Raw genomic sequence first — 24,113 nt, forward strand, 5'->3', positions numbered from 1 at the left:
AATAGCTTCAAGGGCAGCGGTGATCTTCCGTGTGCCTCAAAAGGAAAGAAAACAAGTCTAATATTTTTTAGAATCACTGAAGAATGCTATGAATAATGCAATTATAATTTATGAATTTACCATCCTAAATTATACCCACGGTATAAACTGTAACCCATTTATCTCCACGATAAACGGCAGTATACAGTTCTATTAGTAATCTTAATAGTCTATCTGCACGAGCTGGCAATAAAAGTAGAAGTATAAATATCAAGAACCGGTTATATCCGGACTACCACCGAGGACTTGGAACATCGAGAACTCTCTGCCAGGTTTTTAACCGAACTTCGCCAAAATCCAAAACAAGGGACATTTGCATAAAGGAAAAAACAGGAAAATTTTGCAAGAAAGTCAAAGGCAAACTCTCCGAGGCTTACGAAATTCCGACAAGGATATCGGAAAGGAAAATCGAGCAGGACCCCCACCCCCGCCAGGAAAGGAAAACAACACACCTGGTCAGGTGGTGGGCGAAAGATTTCGAGCGAAACGGAATGCGCTTCGTTCGAACGGTTCAGTCGAGTGTCGGCCTCTCACCGAGTCGCATCTGCTCCTCGATCCGCGTCCTCGATTAGTGTCCACAGGAAAACGGAAGCCGTGCCTAGTGAAGAACAGCTCCGGTGCCTGTGATGTGCGACTACCGTCGTTGACAGGATCAAGAGTGTCGCGTGCCTTGAGAATCATGAGAGATCGGTCGAGGGAGACATGAGGCAGTGACATGAACGACAGACTTCGAAAATGTGAGTACTGGAAACCACGTGTGCTTGGGCGATGGAGTCGCACTGCCACTGTCACGGACGAACCGTTGCGGGAGATCGAGACTGCGTCCTTGCGTTGCGAATTCAGATTTTTAGGTGGCGTCGTTGGGAATTCAGATTTTTGGGTAGTGTCGCGGGTGTGACATTGTAATTTTCGAAGATTAAAATGTTGTAAGGCACAAATTACTGAGTCTCAAATGACACAAGACCCAAAATCAATGAATTTCAAATTTAACGAGTGTCAACTTGTACAAGATATACATTCCAGAAGACCCAAATTATACAAGTCCCAAACTTCATACGAATTGAACTCCATAAGTCCCACATTTGATAAATCTACAAGTCTCAAACTTCATAAGAACCGAACTCCATAAGTCCCAAATTCCACAAGACACACAATCAATAAGTTTCAAGTTCAACAAGTCCCAACTTCTACAAGGTACACATTCCACAAGTTCTAAAGTCTACAAGTCCCAAACTTCATAAAAACCGAACTCCGTAAGTCCCAAATTCGATATGTCTACAAGTCCCAAACTTCATAAGAACCGAACACTATAAGTCCCAAATTCGATAAGTCTACAAGTCCCAAACTTCATAAGAACCGAACTCCATAAGTCCCAAATTCTACAAGTCCCAAATTCTATAAGTCCCAAAGTCAATAAGTCCCAAACACCATAAGTCCCAAATTGCATAAGTCTCAAATTCGACAAGTCCCATATTTCATAAGTCCCAAACTCTATAAGTCCCAAATTCCACAAATCCCAACTTCTACCTTCCCCCAAATTCCACAAATCCCAAACACCTCAAGTCCCAAATTCCACAAGTCCCAAATTCTATAAGTCCCAAACTCCATAAGTCCCAAATTGCATAAGTCCCAAATTCCACAAATCCCAACTTCTACCTTCCCCCAAATTCCACAAATCCCAAACACCTCAAATCCCAAATTCCACAAGTCCCAAATTCTATAAGTCCCAAATTCTATAAGTCCCAAACTCCATAAGTCCCAAATTGCATAAGTCCCAAACTCAATAAGTCTCAAATTCGACAAGTCCCATATTTTATAAGTCCCAAACTCCATAAGTCCCAAATTCCACAAATTCCAACTTCTACCTTCCCCCAAATTCCACAAGTCCCAAACACCTCAATTCCCAAATTCCACAATATCCAAACACCTCAAGTCCCAAATTCTGCATACTCAAAATTCTAGGGAACCCCAGAACATAACAATACTTAAAGAACCCTAGTATCCCAGGAATAATTTCTTCTTCTAATAACCCAGATCAATCTTCTCTCGGGATACGAAGACCCTAGAATACTGTATTTTAATAAAGTCCCTAAAAAACTCAAGTCCCTAAATAACCGTCTTCCTTTTTTAAACTTGCTCAACCCCCTGTTATATTGCATAATTCGATGCAAATAAAAACAATAATTGTATTGTTGAACTGTATCGAACAGCGAATCGATAAAAAGGCGTAGCACGATCTCGATCGCAATTTTCATTGAAACGTGATTCGAATTCGCGACACGTGCTCGACAAGCGCAGCTTGAAATGGCGCGCCGGTTTTTTTAAACGGTCCGTGCAGATTTTTCGACAAGGATTGACCAACAGGATATTTCGAAGCGAGACAACTTGTGCTGTAAAAGTAACGATGATTCATTTTTAAGGTCTTCGGATCTTTAAGGTTAGAAATTATATATTTCATAGGTTATGTTAGGTTTAGTTAGGTTAGGTTAATATTGAAAGAGAGATTAGTTGGCTGTTAGATGCAACTGTAGCAAAAATCATGGATTAAGGTTAGAAATTATATATGTAATAGGTTAGGTTAGATTAAGTTAGGTTAGGTTAATGTTGCAAGAGTGATTGGTTGACTCTATCGCAACCGTAAAAGAATGTAAAAATTATAAATTCAAGTTAGAAATTATAAATGTAACAGGTTAATAATTACACAAGAACCTTTTCCAATAATAAAATATTTTTTATCAAGTATACTAGTTGAAACTTTCAAATTGGTAGCTGAATAAGTTGCAAACAGGTTATGTTTGCATCATGCACCTAACTTTTACACACCGTTGCTTGCATTTTAATTCAAAGCGACAGTACAAATTATCGTTCCACTTTTATATATAAAATATTATAGACGTTAATTAAAATTCATGATTTAATGTGCATCGAGTTTGCATGCAATTAGTAACACTAACACGCCATGCTCTAAACGATTTTATCGCTGTATCGTTAGAGAAAAATTAGTTGCAAAAAAGCAGGGCAACTGTGTTACAGGGTAGCAGATAAATCTACGTATGTTAATTATACTTGATGCGGTTGCTGCATTCTATTAACATGGTTTCGATGAAACTATGTCGCAATCAGTATTTTCATCGTGTCATACTTGTTGGTACAATAGTGGAAATTTAATTTTGGATTCGTTTATTTTTTTTTTTTTTTAATTCGTGCACGGTTTGCATTTCAAAATTGTCAAGTTATTGTCAAATTGTCAAATTCCCCAATTCCACTTTCTTCAATTAACACATTTCCCAATTCCCACATTCCCCAATTCCACTTTCTTCAATTAACACATTTTCCAATTCCCACATTCCCCAATTCCACTTTCTTCAATTAACACATTTCCCAATTCCCACATTCCCCAATTCCACTTTCCCCAAATCCCACATTTCCCAATTCCACATTCCCCAATTCCCACATTTCCCAATTCCCACATTCTCCAATTCCCACATTCCCCAATTCCACATTCCCCAATTCCACTTTCCCCAATTCCCACCTTCCCCAATTTCACATTTCCCAATTCCCACATTCCCCAATTCCACAATCTCCAATTCCCACCTTCCCCAATTCCACTTTCCCCAATTCCCACATTCCCCAATTCCAACATTTCCCAATTTCCACCTTCCCCAATTTCACATTCCCCAATTCCCACATTCCCCAATTCCCACCTTCCCCTATTTCACATTCCCCAATTCCCACATTCCCCAATTCCACTTTCCCCCATTTCCACATTCCCCAATTCTCACATTCCCCAATTCCAACATTCCCCAATTCTCACCTTCCCTAATTCCCACATTCCCCAATTCCCACATTCCCCAATTCCCACCTTTCCCAATTCCAAAATTTCCACATTCCCCACATTCCCCAACGGATTTGGCAGTTTAGGGCTTGATGTGTTAGAAATTTAGAAAGTATTCTGATTATAACCTCGTCCAGTCGGCCATTTTGGAAAAAGAGATCTTCAAAATGGCGGACGGCAGTGTTCGACAAATCCTGCTGAAATCTTCACGTTTGAAAGTTCACATACCCCTAATTCCACATTCTTCAATTCCCATATTCCCCAATTCCCACATCACTGAACCAAAGAAAATATAACAAAACTAACAACTATTATAATAGAATTATGAAATCTCGTGTGTCATCAGTTCCCTAATATCCACAGTGTCCCTAGAATCCTCAGTCCATTACTCCCTACAATCCAGTCTCCCTAAAATTATTAATTTTAAGAATCCCGAATATCAACGTGGATCCCAAAGATGCTGCGTCCTCCACATCCGCACATCTCCCTTACGAATCCATTTTGTTTGTACCTTCAACAAGTAGTACGTAAGTTCGAGAGTAACCCGTTCGCAGAAAATGGACGTAGATTTTCCAAAGTATTCGCGATGAGAGAACTGACGAGTCGAAAGGCAGATACGAAGTTGCGGACTTTCTCCAGAGGCATGCCTCTATCCACGTAAGCGTGCACACAAGCTTCTGTGTCTACCAAACGATTCTAGACTCTTCGTCTGGCCATTCAAAATTCGCCGTATAATGTTTGCACAAGATCAATTGAGATTTCGAAGTCAGGTTTCGTAAATTGATGAAAGTTGCCGACGTTGGAGATCGATCTGTGCGAGTATTCCTCAAATCACCTCCATTTTGCTTCTAAATAAATTTCTAAATAAATTTCTAAATAAATTTTCTGCATATTTTGGATTTTTTAATTCTCCTTCAGCGGGGAAGTTTTATTGTATCGTGATATTTTAATGGAAATTTGCGGAACATTAATGGACAAGTTATGTTAGGTTATGTCATATCAAATGCCGATTTCAAAACGTGAAAGTCTAACATGATTTAATAATATAGATATCGGCGAATGGCGCTTACATTTTTGTTACAGGCAACAAGTTTACACGTAACCTTTTGTTTTTTATGAAGTTAGTTAATTCTTAAAATGGCCGGTTACGTGAAACAATGAGCGGTTCGTAAACATGTCTGACTCTATAAAATGTGTTTCTGTCTGTTTAAAAACAAAAACTCCTTTGAAACAAACAATGGCGCGAATTTTCAGCCGTAAACATCAGTGAATAGGTTACGAAACAACGTAATTGTTTATTCGAAGAAATCATGTGCTACGAAGCAAATTATTCCGTAAATTCAAAGTAAATTGTATTTTAATAAACACTTGTTTACCGTGATGTATCGCCATTCGTGAGAAAATGAGGAAAAAAGAATAACAGACTGAAGTTTTTTAACGATGTAATTAAAGAGAATTATGGATATTTTCTTACGTTTAATTATAATATGAACAAGTAGAAAGAAGTTATGTAGGTAATTCAATTATGAATTTTTCAATGAATGTGAAGAAATGAAAGAATGAAATAGTTGCAAGAAAGACTGTGTTTACCGATGTGTAACAAAAGAAATTTAACAAGTACGTTCGCGTAACTGGAATGCTCGTTGGAGAATAGACGGTGTATCGCCTTGTGGTGCGTTACGACACGTAAGGAAGAAACTTAGAGTTCATGCTTTGGGTTTTGAAGTTATAGGTAAACTTCAGATTTAGGAATTTTTAGATATTACATTTCTTAATTCCCACATTTCACAGTTCCTACATTCACCAATTTCATATTCCCCAATTCCCACATTCACCAATTTCACATTCCCCAATTCCCACATTCTTCAATTCCCACATTCCCCAATTCCCACATTTATTAATTTCACATTCCCCAATTCCACATTCCCCAATTCCCACATTTCCCAATTCCCACATTCCCCAATTCCACATTCCCCAATTCCACATTCCCCAATTCCACATTCCCCAATTCCCACATTCCCCGGTTCCCATATTTCCCAATTCCCACATTTCCCAATTCCCACATTCCCCAATTCCCACATTCCCCAATTCCCACATTCCCCAATTCCACATTCCCCAATTCCCACATTTCCCAATTCCCACATTCCCCAATTCCCACATTCCCACATTCCCACATTCCCACATTCCCCAATTCCCACATTCCCCAATTCCCACCTTCCCCAATTCCACATTCCCCAATTCCCACATTCTCCAAACTCCTTAACTCCCAAATTTCACAAGACCCAAATTCCACAAGTCCCAAACTCCCATCACCTAAAAGTCTCAAAAATTCCAAACCCGATCATCCGGTACACAGACCATTGTTCACATAAATGCAAGAGTACTGAATACAAGAGTGCCGAACCAACCAAAAGTTGAACCGTAATTACGCCAACGACCTCACATCAAATGGCCCGATTCGCAAGAGGTGGGGCAAGAGCACCGTCTGCCCCCAACTCGATTTGTACCAACGATCACGTACCGGAAAATTACATCGATCAAGGTTAATAAATGCGATTACCTAAATTCCTACTTCCTCGACTTAAAGCAATTGCAAACCGATTGCGACACCGATCGTTTCACGATTTCTATCGAACTAGGAAACAAGCACCGACTGTGACTCACGGAATTCAACACATTTCTTCGCGATTACGTGAATTGCATCTTTTCCAGTGCTCGCTCGAAAGAATAATGATTTTCGAATTACCGTTCACACTTCCGTGAACTAACGGATTTGAACATCAGGCGACTTTGGTGACGAGAAAATGGCCGACTGGCAAGCATTTTCTTGTTGATTATTTCCTGTATTTGCTAGTTTGTAAAGTGTAACTAATAAATTAATGTTAATAAATTAATCAATTTAATTTCAATAACGTTTAGTCTCATTTCAATCAGAAAAATATCACAAATATATTCATAAAAATTTTATAAAAAAATTACTCCACTGAAATTCATACTTCAATCAATACAGAAACTACACGATATAAGCGAAAGTTCAACCTCTATCCATAAAAAAAAAATAAAAATGTTATGCAAAAGTCCTGCATTAAAATCACTCCAGTGATGTTCATACTTCAATGTTCAACAACTACACGATATAAGCGAAAGGTCAAACCTCTACCCACAACAATAAAATAAAAAATAAAAATGTTATGCAAAAGTCCTACATTAAAGTCACTCCACCTATGTTCATACTTCAATGTTCAACAACTACACGATACAAGCGAAAGTTCAGACCAGACAAATTATCCTGCACACATCGAGACTTTATCGAATTCGACGTTTCCTCCGCGACTGATTACAAGCCACACATCATCCGTACATCTCAAGCATTTTCTTCTCTTCAGAATCGTTTGATTACTTTCTAGTTCAAAAGATCATCGAGATATCACGTTTGCATGCCGGTGCATAGGTCGAACCGTTGAAAAAATTTCATGCAAACTTGTTGCATCCATGATTTACGACTGATATGCACGTCGTGAAACTCTTTTCGCTTTCTTCTTTGTCTGCGATCCGAATCGGATTCTACGTAGAATTTGTTGATGTATGATATATCAATTATAATCTCTTCCTCGTTTTTCTTTTTAATGTTATTCAGGAACGTAATCTGTGCAGTCAATGGGATCGCTGTAATTATATGGCTGGGGACTAGAATGTATTTATTTTATATTTCCATTCTTTTATGATGCTAAATTATAAGTTTACAGAATTATAAGCTCGCAAGTTCCTAACTTTTTAACAAGTAACGTTTCGAAACTGTCAAATTTGCAGATTTGTGAATTTTCAAACGTGAAGATTTCAGCAGGATTTGACGAACACTGCTGTCCACCATTTTGAAGGTGTTGTTCTTCCAAAATGGCCGACTAGACAAGGTTATAATTAGGATACTTCCAAAATTTCTGACACATCAAACTCTAAACTGCCAAATCCGTTTGGGGAATGTGGGGAATGTGGGGAATGTGAGAATTGGAGAATGTGGGATTTGGGGATGTAGGAATTGGGGAGTGTGGGAATTGGGGAATATGGAATTGGGGAATGTGGGAATTGGGAAAGGTGGGAATTGGGGAATATGGGAAATGGAGGATGTGGGAATTGGGGAATGTTGGAATTGGGGGATGTGGGAATTGAGGAATGTGGGAATTGGAGAGGGTGGGAATTGGAGAATATGGGAAATGGGTGATGTGGGAATTGGAGGATGTGGAAATTGGGGAATGTTGGAATTGGGAAATGTGGTAGTTGGGGAATGTTGGAATTGGGGAATGTGGGAATTGGGGAAAGTGGAATTGGGGAATGTGGGAATTGGGGAATGTTGGAATTGGGGGATGTGGGAATTGGGGAATGTGGGAATTGGAGAGGGTGGGAATTGGAGAATATGGGAAATGGGGGATGTGGGAATTGGAGGATGTGGAAATTGGGGAATGTTGGAATTGGGAAATGTGGTAGTTGGGGAATGTTGGAATTGGGGAATGTGGGAATTGAGGAAAGTGGAATTGGGGAATGTGGGAATTGGGGAATGTTGGAATTGGGAAATGTGGTAGTTGGGGAATGTGGGAATTGAGGAAAGTGGAATTGGGGAATGTGGGAATTGGGGAATTATGGAATTGGGGAATGTGAAATTGGGTAATGTGGGATTTGGAGAATGTAGGAATTAGGGAGTGTGGGAATTGGGGAATATGGGAACTGGGAAATGTGGAAATTGGGAAATATGGGAATTGGGGAAAATGGAATTGGGGAGTGTGGAATTGGGGAGTGTGCGAATTGGGGAATGTGGAATTGAAGAATATGGAATTGGTGAACGTGGAATTGAAAAATGTAGGAATTCAAATCTTCTACCATGAAGATTTCATCAGAATCTTCCCAACACTACCGTCCACCATTTTCCATTTCCCCGTTTTCAAAATGGCGGCCCAAACAAGGTTACACTCAAGATCCTCACATCTGGGCCTTGCACAAGTTACTCGACCCTGACGATTGTCCCACAAATGTCAAAGCCATCAAAAGCAACCTTACTTTCCCCCTAAAAAATCACATTAAACACGACAAAACAGAAAACCATTATTACCTCCGTTTCACGTATATTTATTAAACTCATTCTGTCCGCGAGTGCGTGATCAAACTACCGACATTTTATCACGTTTCCGTCTGAGTGAGAACAGTCCGTCTCTTTAAGCGAAACGATTATTCGGTTTCCAAGTTCACGTAGCTGACATACTAATCACGGTGTACCGATATGTCTATTTAGAATGATCAAACGGAGAAAAAGGGTGAGAGAGAGGTAGACCGGAAACAAGGAGGGAGTCTAACCTCAACGCTGAACGAACTTTCTCAAGAATTTCACGTCCGCTTAATCAACGATCATTGTACGGTAGTTCTTTTATTTAGATTCATACTGGCCTTCCACTTCGTTAACTTTACGATAACATCGATACAAATGCTTTCTCATTTTCCGCTAATTTCGAAATATCGGAAATAAGTCGATCTGTTTGATCTGGCGGACTAATTACGTTCTAACTCAATTATGTAACTTGAAGTTTTCGAATCAACTCGATAATTACTGTAAACAGTGTTTAACTTTTTATTTATATAAACTAAACATATAATCTTTGAACTAAACATATAGTCTTTGAAAAGAAAATTCTTAAAAATGTGAAAGGTGTCTATACAGTACATTGGGTTAGGTTAGGTTAGGTCCTGTATCACTGATCAATTATTTTGAACATCTGAATATTCACATCGATGACTTACACGAATTAAAAACATCTATAATCGTCTTTGAAAAGAAAATTCTTAAAAATGTGAAAGGATGTCTATACAGTAAATTGAGTTAGGTTAGGTTAGGTCCTGCATCACTGATCAATTATTCTGAACATCTGAATATTCACATCGATTACTTACACGAATTAAAAACATTTATAATCATCTTTGAAAAGAAAATTCTTCAAAATGTGAAAGGATGTCTATACAGTACACTGGGTTAGGTTAGGTTAGGTCCTGTTTCACTGATCAATTGTTTTGAACATCTGAATATTCACATCGATTACTTACACGAATTAAAAACATCTATAATCGTCTTTGAAAAGAAAATTCTTACAAATGTGAAAGGACGTCTATGCACTACATTGAGTTAGGTTAGGTTAGGTCCTGTTTCACTGATCAATTATTTTGAACATCTGAATATTCACATCGATGACTTACACGAATTAAAAACATCTATAATCGTCTTTGAAAAGAAAATTCTTAAAAATGTGAAAGGATATCTATGAAGTACATTGGGTTAGGTTAGGTCCAGTTAACCTATTCCGCCATGATTTATTTTGGCGCCAAAAATGAGCTAACCTCCAACAAAAGATTAACGAGCAAATGAAACCTGAAACGAAGAGAAAGACGAGAAAATGAACCGTTTAGTCATTCCGGTGACCTAATCCACTAGTCTGACAGAAGGAGAAATGCTTTCGATTTTTATTTACCGCTAACGTAATCGCGGCTTTCTCTCTCTTTCTGTTTCTGTGCGTTACGCAATGCGAGTCGCCGCAGAAATTCGCGGAGCATGGAATAAATTGCACCCGACGACATCTTTCTTCTTGTTTTGTTCTCAGGCAGGAAGACGTAACGAGGAAAGTTATTCGCATGTTAACGAGTTAACTGCCAAGTTAATGAATTATTATAATTGCTTAACGGCAAAATTTAACGGCGATGTTGCTTTCGGAGGAACCCGAGATGAACGTCGAGAAAATATTTCGTGGAATCGATAAATGGTCGAACTTGGACTAAATAGCGGTTTGTTTACCTCGGCTGAATGAGACCGGGGAATCCATTGTCGAGTACAATGGTCACTTTCACTGGTTTCAAAACCGACAGGCGTCGATTCATGCACGGTACGTGAAATTACGTCCGCGGAGAATTTCAATGACTTTCCGTGCCTCAAATGTTATTCTCCCAACATTAAATATTATTTTATCAAGGTAAAGCAAATTTATCGTCTCAACAAGTATTTAATATTTGTCAGATAATTATAAAAATAACAAAACGATTAAAAATAACTAGCTTTGACTATCGTCCTTCGTTTTCCCGCCAAATTTCGTTGAGGTTAGGCACAGTAAAATTGACTTTCCATGCCTCAAATATTATTCTCCCAACATTAAACATTATTTTATTAAGATAAAACAAGTTCCTCATCTCAACAAATATTTAATATTTCACAGAGAATTATAAAAATAACAAAACGATTAAAAATAACTAGCTTTGACTATCGTCCTTTGTTTTCCCGCCAAATTTCGTTGAGGTTAGGTACAATAAAACTGACCAAGTACAAAAAGTAAAAGTGTTTAAATATTTATATGACTACAAAATAAAATCCAATTGTCGGGTGTTTTAATTGAGCCAGGATTATCGTGAAGATCAGAAGATCGAAACCGAATCTGCTTACCTGGTCATAGAAACTTACTTCCGGCGTTCGTGTTTCCGGCACAATTAGTCACGGCAGCAGCGTGAATGATTAGAATCAATTTACCGTGAATTTGCAACGTAAAAATAAACGGAGAGGGAAAACGTGGGGTGTGCAGAAAACAAACGTGGGCTTGCTATTAAGATACTTTTCTTGCACAAACAATGCACCTTGACTTTATATGTAGTTTACGAGCTATAACGAAGCGTCCATTTTGTTTTTGTTAGGCTTGACTATATGATATGTAGCATATTGGTTGTTTGTAGTCGTCATAGTTTTATAGCCACTATAGTTATTGTAGTTGTTATAGTTATTATGGTCTTATAGTCACTGTAGTCTTATAGTCATTGTGGTCTTATAGTCACTGTAGTCTTATAGTCACTGTAGTCTTATAGTCATTGTGGTCTTGTAGTCACTATAGTCTTATAGTCAGTATGGCCCTATAGTCGCTATAGTCTTATAGTCTTATAGCCACTGTAGTCTTATAGCCATCATGACATTGTAGTCACTATAGTCATATAGTTATTATAGTCTTATAGCCACTGTAGTCTTATAGCCATCATGACATTGTAGTCACTATAGTCATATAGTTATTATAGTCTTATAGCCATTATGGTCTTATAGCCACTATGGTTTTATAGCCACTATGGTCTTATAATAATAGTAGTCATATAATCATTATAATGCCATAGTTGCTATAGTCATTACAGTCTTGTTGTCACTATAGTCTTATAGTCAGTATTGCCCTATGGTCGCTATGGTCTTATAGTCTTACAGTCACTATAGTCTTATAGTCACTGTGGTCTTATAGCCATCATGACATTGTAGTCACTATAGTCATATAGTTATTATAGTCTTATAGTCACTATGGTCTTATAGTAATTGTAGTCATATAATCATTATAATCCCATAGTTGCTATAGTCAATTACAGTCATATAGTCAATATTGTTGTCATAGAAACTGTAGTCATATAGTCCTTATAGTCACTATGGTTCTGTAGCAATGATAATCCTATAGCAACTATAGCCATTCTGGTCATATAGTCACTATAGTTGCTATAACCAGTGTAGTCACACAGTCCCTATAATTACTATGGTGCTATAGCAATTTTAGTCCTGTAGCAACCATAACCACTATAGTCCTATAGTCTAGCCACCGTAGTTATTATTCATAGTCACTATAGTTGCTATATTTATAATTTATTTATAGTCACTATAGTTACTATGTTCCTATAACAATTATAGTCTTGTAGCAACTATAGCCACTATAGTCCTATAGTCTAGCCACCGTAGTTATTATTCATAGTCACTATAGTTGCTATATTTATAATTTATTTATAGTCACTATAGTTACTATGTTCCTATAACAATTATAGTCTTGTAGCAACTATAGCCACTATAGTCCTATAGTCTAGCCACCGTAGTTATTATTCATAGTCACTATAGTTACTATATTTATAATTTATTTATAGTCACTATAGTTACTATTGTCCTACAACAATTACAGTCCTACAGCAACTACCTATAGAACTCAAAAATGCATTTCTGCCCCTCGAATGTCCGAGAACGACGCTAAATAACGAGTAAACACAATAAATCGGCCTGTCCGCCCTACGTCATGTCTACTTTCGCCACGGGTATACACCGTTTAGACGACTTTCATCCCGGACCAAAGCATTCCCCGGGTGACGGAAACAAGAAAGAGGAAAGCCAAACCGAGGAAGCAAAGAAAGGAAGAAAAAAGGCAACGATTCGGAAGAGAAGAGAGAGGTGTGGTGTAGGAAGCGGTACAGCATTGCCGGAGGGAAGGACGTCGAATCTAGGTTACGATCGTGTTCCTCTCCTTGTGGCTCCGGCGATATGTAGGCATGTCAGTGGTGCTCACCCTCTTGCAATTTACTGTCACTTTTATTATGTATTTTGTTTCAAGTAAAACTACTTCAAATTAATTTTAGGTGATTCTAAAGAAGCCATAGGTCACATTTAACTAACATAATTTTAAACAGAAGTCAAACTCTTTTCAAGCTTCGACTCTAGCTAGACTTAAGAAAATTTAAGGGGCATACATGAATAGTTAGGTTAGGTCAAATTCTTTGTCTGTAACCTTACTTAACATAACGTAACTGATAAGCATGAATAGTAAGGTTAGGTCTAACTCTTCGTCTGTAACCTTACTTAACATAACGTAACTGATAAGCATGAATAGTAAGGTTAGGTCAAACGCTTCGTCTCTAAGCTTCCTTAACATAACCTAACTGACATACATGAATAGTTAGGTTAGGTCAAACTCTTCGTCTCTAAGCTTACTTAACATAACCTAACAGACATACATGAATAGTTAGGTTAGGTCAAACTCTTCGTCTCCAACCTTACTTAACATAACCTAACTGACAAGCATGAATAGTTAGGTTAAGTCAAACTCTTCGTCTCCAACCTTACTTAACCTAACTTGACTGACATACATGAATAGTTAGGTTAGGTCAAACTCTTCGTCTCCAACCTTACTTAACATAACCTAACTGACATACATGAATAGTTAGGTTAGGTCAAACTCTTCGTCTCTAACCTTACTTAACCTAACTCGACTGACATACATGAATAGTTAGGTTACGTCAAACTCTTCGTCTGTAACCTTACTTAACCTAACTTAATTGACACACATGAATAGTTAGGTTAGGTCAGACTCATCGTCTCTATCCTTACTTATCCTAACATAACTGACACACATGAACAATTAGCTTGAATGATGCATGTAAAGTAATCTTGTTAATGCAAGCAGTTAACAAGATGGCGCTAAATACAAAATGGCGTCCCTTGTAGTTTCGCGAAATATTTTGAAACCCTGTCGCCCAATGGGCATCACTGGACCACAGGATCGCAGCAATGCTGGCGCCGCTGTTACACTCTCGCTTTCGAAATAATAATTATTTAATACCCCAAGCCACGGTGAAATGCGAGCGACACGATACCGGTTCTCGCCCATCGCGGGCCATCGCGTCCCTTTTCTCGTTGATCCCGAAGACCTGCTTTCGCAGAACCACTCGGTAACGAAAGCATTTTCGAAAATGCGATCCTCGGTCAATGGGTATTGAAACTGGATTTTACGTAACGGCACCTCCAGTACTTCGATAAACAACCAACGTGTAATCTCTAGCGGTTTTTACCAGTTTACCAAATTATGCAACTCTGTCGATCACCTTTCAATCGAGATTTAAACCAGTGGGAAATTATCGAGACTGCTGATCACGAGGAGCATTGTTCGAGATCTAATGAAGCTTCTAGACAAGTTTGAATAGTTTGAAAATAAAATTAGATTCGCTTGATTTGAATTTCCCGCCAAGTTACATTACATAGCGGGAAGTTATCGGGACTGCTGAGCACAGGGCGCATTGTCCGAGATGTAATGAAAATTCTAGACACGTTTGAATAGTTTGAAAACAAAATTAGAGTTGCTTGATTTGAATTTCCCGCCAAGTTACATTACATAGCGGGAAGTTATCGGGACTGCTGAGCACAGGACACATTGTACGAGACCAAACGAAGATTCTAGACAATTTTGACATACAAAATAGTTTAAAAACAAAATTAGAGTTGCTTGATTTGAATTTCCCGCCAAGTTATATTACATAACGGGACGTTATCGAGACTGCTGAGCACAGGGCGCATTGTACGAGACCAAACGAAGATTCTAGACAAGTTTGACATACAAAATAACTTAAAAACAAAATTAGAGTTGCTTGATTTGAATTTCCCGCCAAGTTACATTACATAGCGGGACGTTATCGGGACTGCTGAGCGCAGGGCGCATTGTACGAGCCCAAACGAAGATTCTAGACAAGTTTAACATATAGAATAGTTTAAAATCTAAATTAAATTTGCTTGATTTGAATTTCCCGCCAATTTACATAACCTAGTTAAAGGGTCAGAATTTTCGAAAGATCAAAGGTGCCTACAGACCTGTGTCCTACTGTTTGATACAGCTTTAAGAAATGTCCAGTGATGACCAAGAAGAATATAGAACCTCAGATCCTACTGGAAACTAGAGAAAGCGCAGATGCCAAAGAGAAAATCTAACCCGTCATCTTCCACGTTATAAAAATTAATTAAATAAAGAAGTTTCGTATGATTAATGATTAGTAAAACCTAGAAAGAAGATTAGTAATGATCGGTTAAAAATGTACAGTTTGGAAAGTAGCGAATAGGTTAAGTAATAACACAGGTGACACGAGGGTTCACAACTTTTATCGCGGATGATTTCCAGCGATTTGATATGCAGCTGCCGGCGAGAAATGCAGAAGAACAGGTTATCGTGCAACATTCCATGCGAACACCGACCTTATTTATCGTCCGCTACCGTGATACAGGTTCCCAAGCAACCGTTACTTTTTTCCCCTGAAATTCCTCTTTGTTCCGCATTTTTCGACCCGCTTGCGACGCGTCATTCGCGCGAGGCTAATAATGAAACCTCTCACGAACCGATAGAAAGTAACGATCCATCGTTGTAAACAATAATTTCCTTGTAATTTTCTAATGATAGCGATTCGAAAGTGCGTTTTCACATTATCCGGCAGTTGTTCGATTAAACGTTTCGTTGGGGTAGCAGTGACATCGCTGGACGTGGGAAACATTTGCTACTTTCATATTTGAAGGCGAATCGAAGATACTAGTATCGAATAAAATGGCCTTGAATATATTCCGTGAATTAATAACACCTAACCAAGGCTAGGAACTGGTCGGCCATCACCCCTCCATGGAACTTGGATTCACTCGCTTTTTGCCAACATTTAGTTACAATTTGAGGTTCTTTCGAGTAACCAGGTCCTCTGGACTCAGTTAGGTTGGGTCTACCAGTTAGGTTAGGTCTGACAGTCAGATTCGGTATATCAGTTAGGTTAGGTTGTTTTTTCTGTGATACGTGCATTGTGGTTCAAATGTTCAATTTAATTCCATGAAACTTTATTTGCAGCTAGTTTATACTTCTACAGCCGAAGAGTGACACTTTGTCGGCACTTTTGATCTCTCGAAGATTGCGCGGGAAATTTAAATCGAGTGAATGTCATTTTATTTATTGGTCCTCTCTCTTTAGGATGTGGGTCTCCTTCAGTGTTGCATTCCTTTTTAAATGACTCTCATATTTATCTAATCTTTGTTTATACCGCGAACTACCTGTGATCAGTAAGTGTCTGCCTGATAATTTCCCGTTGGGTTACTGTGCATCATACTGGCAGTAAAAGATCCCTCTGACAGTGCGAAAGGTGATCGACAGCCGTCTTGTAATATATATGTAGTCACGACCAAACCTTAAAGCCCTTAAGCCCTCCAAAACTTTCTAAATCCCGTACCTCTAAATTCCCATATTCCTACATTCCCGTACTCCTAAATTTCCATACCTCTAAATTCCCGTACTCCTAAATTCCCATACCTCTAAATTCCCATACTCCTAAGTTCCCATACCTCTAAATTCCCATACTCCTAAATTCCCATACTCCTAAATTCCCATACTCCTAAATTCCCATACTCCTAAATCCCCATACCCCTAAATTCCCGTACTCCTAAATTCCCATACTCCTAAATCCCCATATCTCTAAATTCCCATACCTCTAATTTCCCATACTCCTAAATTCCCATACTCCTAAATTCCCATACCCCTAATTTCCCATACTCCTAAATTCCCATACCCCTAATTTCCCATACCTCTAAATTCCCATACTCCTAAATTCCTATACTCCTAAATTCCCATACTCCTAAGTTCCCATACCTCTAAATTCCCATACTCCTAAGTTCCCATACCTCTAAATTCCCATACTCCTAAATCCCCATATCTCTAAATTCCCATACCTCTAAATTCCCATACTCCTAAATTCCCATACCTCTAAATTCCCATACTCCTAAATTCCCGTACCCCTAAATTCCCATACTCCTAAATTCCCATACTCCTAAATTCCCATACCCCTAAATTCCCATATCTCTAAATTCCCGAACCCCTAAATTCCCATACCCCTAAGTTCCCATACCTCTAAATTCCTATACCCCTAAATTCCCGTACTCCTAAATTCCCATACCCCTAATTTCCCATACCCCTAAATTCCCATATCTCTAATTTCCCATACCCCTAAATTCCCATATCCCTAATTTCCCGTACCCCTAAATCCCCGTACCGCAAATTTTCCACGTCCCCAACTCGTAAACAGCGAATGCACAAAAACAAGTTTACATAACCGAATGTCAATTAATAGCAGGATGAGAAATGTCTGACACATGACGTCGCTTTCTACTTAAAAGTGCGATCACGCTCGTAATTATCAGCAATAATTGTTGCAGCGGAAAAAAGGGGACGAGAGAAAGAAGGCTTTCGTTTTTATTGCGATACCCTTTTGGTTTTGATAAACATTAACACCTCAATGTAAAAGAAAAAAAAAAAGAAACATTTTAACGGTGGATATTTACGAGTTGCATACTACGCTTTATTATTACTGTTACGTTAGTAGTGCACGGCGAAAACTTGACAACTCGAATTTCTCCGTTCGCTTTCTTTATCACGTGATGCTGGGTGATCTAATCACTCGACGTGACCACTTCGGGCAGTAACCAGAATACGGCGTTTATCCCTAGACTAAATTGTATTACTCACGAACATAAGGATAGAGAGATCCATTCAGAGATATTCGTTACTTTATTTTGCAAATTGTTAAATTAATTCAAGTGATAATTAGCAAGTGGCAAATATCTGCTAAGAAATCATTTATGTGAGGTCCTCATGTGATTAGATACTGAAAAGTTTTAGATGCTGCAAGAGTTGGCATAGCATTATTAGAAATATTATGGATAAAATTCTTTAATGAGGTGAACTAGCACTTGTTTGTTCACGGCCGTCTTGTTTATGTACGGCCATCTTGTTTATGTACGGCCATCTTGTTAATGCACGGCCATCTTGTTAATGCATCGCCATCTTGTTCATGTACGGCCATCTTGTTTATGTAGGACCATCTTGTTAATGCACGGCCATCTTGTTAATGCATCGCCATCTTGTTCATGTACGGCCATCTTGTTTATGTAGGACCATCTTGTTAATGCACGGCCATCTTATTAATGCATCGCCATCTTGTTAATGCATCGCCATCTTGTTCATGTACGACCATCTTGTTTATGTACTACCATCTTGTTCATTGATATTAGTATCAAATTCATGAAATCGAACATGAGGCTCAATAAAATTATGCAGAAATGACATTTTTACGAGTACAGCACTCACCAATAGACTTCACCACAGCTAGTCAAATATTATGAAACAGTTTAATATTATTAAACTCATGTTATTTAATAAAGTCGAATTTTTGAAGATGCAAGCTTGAGACAGATACTAATGTAAACAAGATGGCCGTCATCAAACAAAATGGCCGTCATCAAACAAGATGGCTGTCAACAAACAAGATGGCCGTCATCAAACAAGATGGCTGTCAACAAACTAGATGGCTGTCATCAAACAAGATGGCCGTCAACAAACAAGATGGCCGTCAATAAACAAGATGGCTGTAAACGAACAAGTGCAAGTTGTACACAAGTTACAATATAAAAGTTACAATATACAAGTTACATTATAAAATTCTTTACAAAACAAGTAGAGAATATTGTCTAGAAGATTTCATGCGTTATAATTTTTGCAGAAACGATTGATTTCAGGATGAGGTGGAAGAAGCAAGGAGTCACCGAGGGCGAAGGAGCATCGATCCTGCTACTCGTCGCATTGGCTCCTGTTATCTGCTCCGCTGGAATCCTGGACCCTTGGCAGTGGGCACGTAGCGATCGTATCGAGGTCAACATTCCTTGGTTGCCATGTAATTACACTCCCAGATCATTATCTTTACAATTGACTTTACACTTGCTGCTCCGTCATCCATGAAGATGCAATTTCTATCCGGGAACTGGCATTTATTACGATCGCCATTTTTCTTCTTCTTCTAATGTCTCCATTTAATCTAATTATTCAAATGAGTGTTGAATAGTGGTCATAAAAGAGATTTAGACTGTAACGTTGCTTATTTATTACTAGTTTGAGACCAATTTTAATAAACATGGTGTCTTTATTAATATTTGAGAGCATAAAAACTTCTCGTTGGTCGTGGATGGTTACACTAATATTTTATAGAAAAGAATTTGTAATTTTTTAAGATTCTATTGCTCCTCTTAAGGCATGACAGCAGTAAGAGTCATTATTCCAGATGCTCAAATATTAGTGAATGAGAGTTTGCTTTACTAGTACCAAAAGTGGCAATATAACGAGAGTCTATATCAGGGGTGGCCAACCTGCGGCTCTTTGAAGGATTATTTGTGGCTCTCGATAAATGTACCCAAGTTCCCTTTTCATTTTTGTGCTATTATATTTTAAAAAATTATTATCGTTCCATATGTGTTTCAAAATGTCGTTGAAATTACTGACGACAAATATGAAAGACTAAGTGCAACGTTGTAACAAATTTCATTTCCGTCCAAGTTAAGAATAATATGACTTATCGAAAACTGCGCCATCGAAAATTGCGGCTCGCGAAACATTTCAAACTTTGAAAAATGGCTTGGACTATCAAGGAACTTGGCCACCCCTGGTCTATATTAAACGTGTTGTAACAATGATTTTGATTATCAGTCGAAAACGAGACACGTTGCTACGACGAGCTAGGCTGTTTGAACATAACCAGGAGCTGGTACCACCTCATCCATAGGCCACTGAACGTCTTTCCTTTACCTCGAGAAGTCATCAATACAAGATTTATCTTGTACACGAAAGAGAACCCCACCGAAGTACGTATTCTCTAATACACTAAATAATAGTACACTATAATTATAATTCCACAATACGCAGGATACACTTTTCAATTCGAGTGAAAATGGTGAAAATTGCTTAAATTAACTTCGGTTAGAAACGTTGTTAGAAAATATTTGTTGGAAATAAATCATGCATTATTAATTTTAGTTTTATATAGAAACTGTAATTCAAGAAAACAGTTCTATAATTATTAATTATATTCTCTATATTAATAAAAACTAATTTCTATCATTTCTATATTAATATATAGAATTCTATAGCTTCTATAGTTTCTGTATTAAACTTTATATTGTAACTGTTTAAGCTATAATTAAACCATATAACTGTTTTTGAAATTAAAAAGCGTATTGTGGGGTCGATAAACTTTGTGATTCAGTCTAGTAGTTTATGAGCATGACAGTCGAGAATTTTAATCGATCGTAGTTGTTTCTTCCTGCCTCTCGATCCACGCGTCATAAATTCACGAAAATTGAATTGATTACATTAACTAGAGAGGACGTGTATGCAAAATTATTTCCTTGTACGTGATATCATTTTGAATATTTATGAAAGGACTCGTCTTAAATGCTAAAACTTCTGAAACCCTCAAAAGAGTTTGTAAAAACAATGTTGTGCTTTGGAATTATTTTATATCGTCTTATTAATTATTGCATAAAGAGAGTGGAATTTCTGTTTCAGGGTCAAGTGCTGACAGTCGCTAGAGACAAGTCCATTAAGCGATCGCACTTCAATGCAAAGAAGAAAACGAAATTTATCATACACGGTTTCATAGACACTCCGCTCAGCAATTGGGTCAAGGTAAAATTCTTCGAAAAAATTGCTTACCGATACACAATTTTTCACGACGTATTACCTTCAATAAATATTGCTTTAATTTCGAGCCACAAATCATTCTAAATTATTTTAAAAAATTAATTTTAATATCTTAGCATTTTGATGGTCGATAAAGTGAATAATTTGTTTGCGATGTAGTAAATAAGTTTAAGATGAACGTTGACGTAATAAGTGGCCATCAAAGCGTTAAGTACTTTACTATCTCTTTTTCATCTTGACCCAAGACATTTTTATTCAAATGTTCACCGTAGGAGATGAGGTACGAATTACTGAAACATGACGATTATAATGTCATCGTCGTCGACTGGGCCGGAGGTAGCCTGCCATTGTACACTCAGGCAACTGCCAATACGAGACTAGTGGGCCTTGAAATAGCTCATCTCATCAAACATTTAGAGGTAAAGCGAATTTCTGTGTTGAGGAGTTGTTTTACAAAATCCTAAAATAGATAATGAGCAGAGGCTTATGAAACTTGGTCATAAATTTTACTCCTGATATGCTTAAGTCTTTTAAATTTTGGGGAAAAGATAGAAAGAAATGTCCAGAAAGAAAATTGTAGCCAAGGGATGTAAATAATTAAAGATATCGTAGACTCTCGTTATATTGCCGCGGACGAAACCGTGTGAATAGACTTATAATATGTGGTCATAGACTGCGTCGAAGTGCTATGTCCATCTAACAGTAAAGAACTGAAAGTATCGTACACTCTCGTTATATTGCCGCGAACAAAACTTATGCATTCATATATCTGTATATGAATATGTGGTCATAGAATGCGTCAAAATGCAATGTCCATCTAACAGTAAAGAACTGAAAGTATCGTACACTCTCGTTATATTGCCGCGAACAAAATTTATGCGATCATATATCTGTATATGAATATGTGGTCATAGACTGCGTCGAAGTGCTATGTCCATCTAACAGTAAAGAACTGAAAGTATCGTACACTCTCGTTATATTGCCGCGAACAGGACTTATGCGATCATATATCTGTATACGAATATGTCGTCATAGAATGCGTCAAAATGCAATGTCCATCTGACAGTAAAGAACTGAAAGTATCGTACACTCTCGTTATATTGCCGCGAACAAAACCTATGTGGTCATATATCTGTATATGAATATGTGGTCATAGAATGCGTCAAAATGTAATGTCCATCTGACAGTAAAGAATTGAAAGTATCGTACACTCTCGTTATATTGCCGCGAACAAAACTTATGCATTCATATATCTGTATATGAATATGTGATCATAGAATGCGTCAAAATGCAATGTCCATCTAACAGTAAAGAATTGAAAGTATCGTGCACTCTCGTTATATTGCCGCGAACAAAACCTATGCGGTCATATATCTATATACAAATATGTAGTAACAGAATGCGTCAAAATGCAATGTTAACACTCAAAGATCAAAACTTGACCCTCAATATAAATGCAATATAACGAGAGTTTATTTAATAAGCATAAAAAGTCATAAATGTAGAATTGGTTGGAACGCAGACAAATTACGGGCTGGATCCGAACGACGTACATCTGATTGGCCACAGCCTGGGTGCCCACACAGCGGGATACGCAGGTGAAAAATTAGGTGGAAATATAGGTCGTATAACGGGGTTGGATCCCGCGGAACCTTATTTCCAAGGAATGCCTAGTCACCTAAGACTCGATTACACGGATGCTAAACTGGTCGATGTTATTCACACCGATGGCAAAAGCATCTTTCTTTTAGGTAAGGCATCACTGTGATACTAAATTTCAAACTTTAATATTCAACGAGTCTCTTTACTCCATTTTCCTTAACAAAATCATTATAAATGTTACTCATTATAATCATTATTAATGTTACTTGTTATAATCATTATAAATGTTACTCATTATAATCATTACCAATGTTACTTGTTATAATCATTACCAATGTTACTTGTTATAATCATTATAAATGTTACTCGTCATAATCATTATAAATGCTATTCGTCATAATCATTATAAATGTTACCCAGTTCATGTTTTAATCCTCTATAAATCTAATTATAAAGAAGGAAATCCATCATTCCAAGCCTTCAGAGAAACCTTCAGAAACACTAAAGATGAGTATTTCATATTTCCCCGTAACACCACAGAGTCGTGGACCTATACTCGTTAATACATTAATGTTCTTACAGTGCGATGGCACAGTGCTGTGGGACCGCAGGGCGGTACTTCCCACATCTGCCACCAGATGGACCATCCACCATACTTTCTCGCAAGTCCTCATCTAACAATCCGTCCACTCATAACCCTATCCTCGAATTTTAGAGTTTGACTGCTTTACATCGTTAAAGCAGATCCCATTCTTATCTCTGCCTCCTATCGCATGAGAATTAACTACCCTTCATCACTCTAGTTACCCAAAATAATGAATATCCCACATACGTAAACATCCCAAATATGCGAACATCCCAAACCGTGTTATCAAATGAAGTAACGTGTTAACAAAGTTTGCAAACCTTTCGTTTGCTTCCATAAACCTTTTTGTTGCAAACTAACTTATTACCCGATAAGGACTTCCAGGATACGGGATGAGTCAGCCGTGCGGTCACCTGGACTTCTACCCGAACAACGGCAAAGAGCAGCCAGGCTGCACGGATCTGAGCGAAACGACCCCGTCCTTACCGCTGACGCTTATAAAAGAGGGCTTGGAGGAGGCTTCACGAGTGCTGGTGGCCTGCAATCACGTGCGTGCCATAAAACTGTTCATCGAGAGCATCAACTCGAAGTGCCAATACGTGGCACACGAGTGCTCCAGCTACGCAAGCTTCCTGAAGGGCGAGTGCTTCTCCTGCAAGAGCAACAACAGCCTCAGCTGTGGTGTCATGGGCTACCATGCGGACACCAGCCCTGCTTTGGTCAGGCGACAGGCTATGGGTCAGGATGTTCTGTCGCTTCTGGGGTCTAAATTCTTCTTCTCTACTGGCAAGGACGACCCTTATTGCAGTGAGTAATAAATGTGGATGAGGCATCAACATTATGTCTATGTCTCATGGAGCGAGACTTCAATGAGATCATGTGATGTTTTAAGAATTTTGGACAATATTCATTTTAAGGTTTTTATTAAAAATTA

The 24,113-nt window shown here is 38.1% G+C and overlaps 1 protein-coding gene across 4 annotated transcripts in view; it reads left to right on the plus strand.

Moving 5' to 3' along the window:
• The window catches only part of LOC100882768 (pancreatic triacylglycerol lipase), a 27,017-nt gene continuing 2,904 nt past the window's right edge, over window positions 1-24,113 (plus strand). Inside the window, exons 1-8 of one of the 4 annotated variants that reach the window (XM_076541338.1) lie at window positions 1-776; window positions 10,510-10,788; window positions 19,022-19,192; window positions 19,999-20,153; window positions 20,857-20,976; window positions 21,264-21,410; window positions 22,514-22,742; window positions 23,555-23,986. In XM_076541338.1, coding sequence (XP_076397453.1) covers window positions 10,710-10,788; window positions 19,022-19,192; window positions 19,999-20,153; window positions 20,857-20,976; window positions 21,264-21,410; window positions 22,514-22,742; window positions 23,555-23,986 — 1,333 coding nt within the window. In that variant the 5' untranslated portion in view covers window positions 1-776; window positions 10,510-10,709. Of the gene's footprint in view, window positions 777-10,509; window positions 10,789-19,021; window positions 19,193-19,998; window positions 20,154-20,856; window positions 20,977-21,263; window positions 21,411-22,513; window positions 22,743-23,554; window positions 23,987-24,113 lie in introns of those variants that run through there. The other 3 variants (XM_012281752.2, XM_012281751.2, XM_076541339.1) reach the window with 3 other exon arrangements.

Source organism: Megachile rotundata, chromosome 16 (genome assembly GCF_050947335.1).
Source record: "Megachile rotundata isolate GNS110a chromosome 16, iyMegRotu1, whole genome shotgun sequence".
NCBI lineage: Eukaryota > Metazoa > Arthropoda > Insecta > Hymenoptera > Megachilidae > Megachile > Megachile rotundata.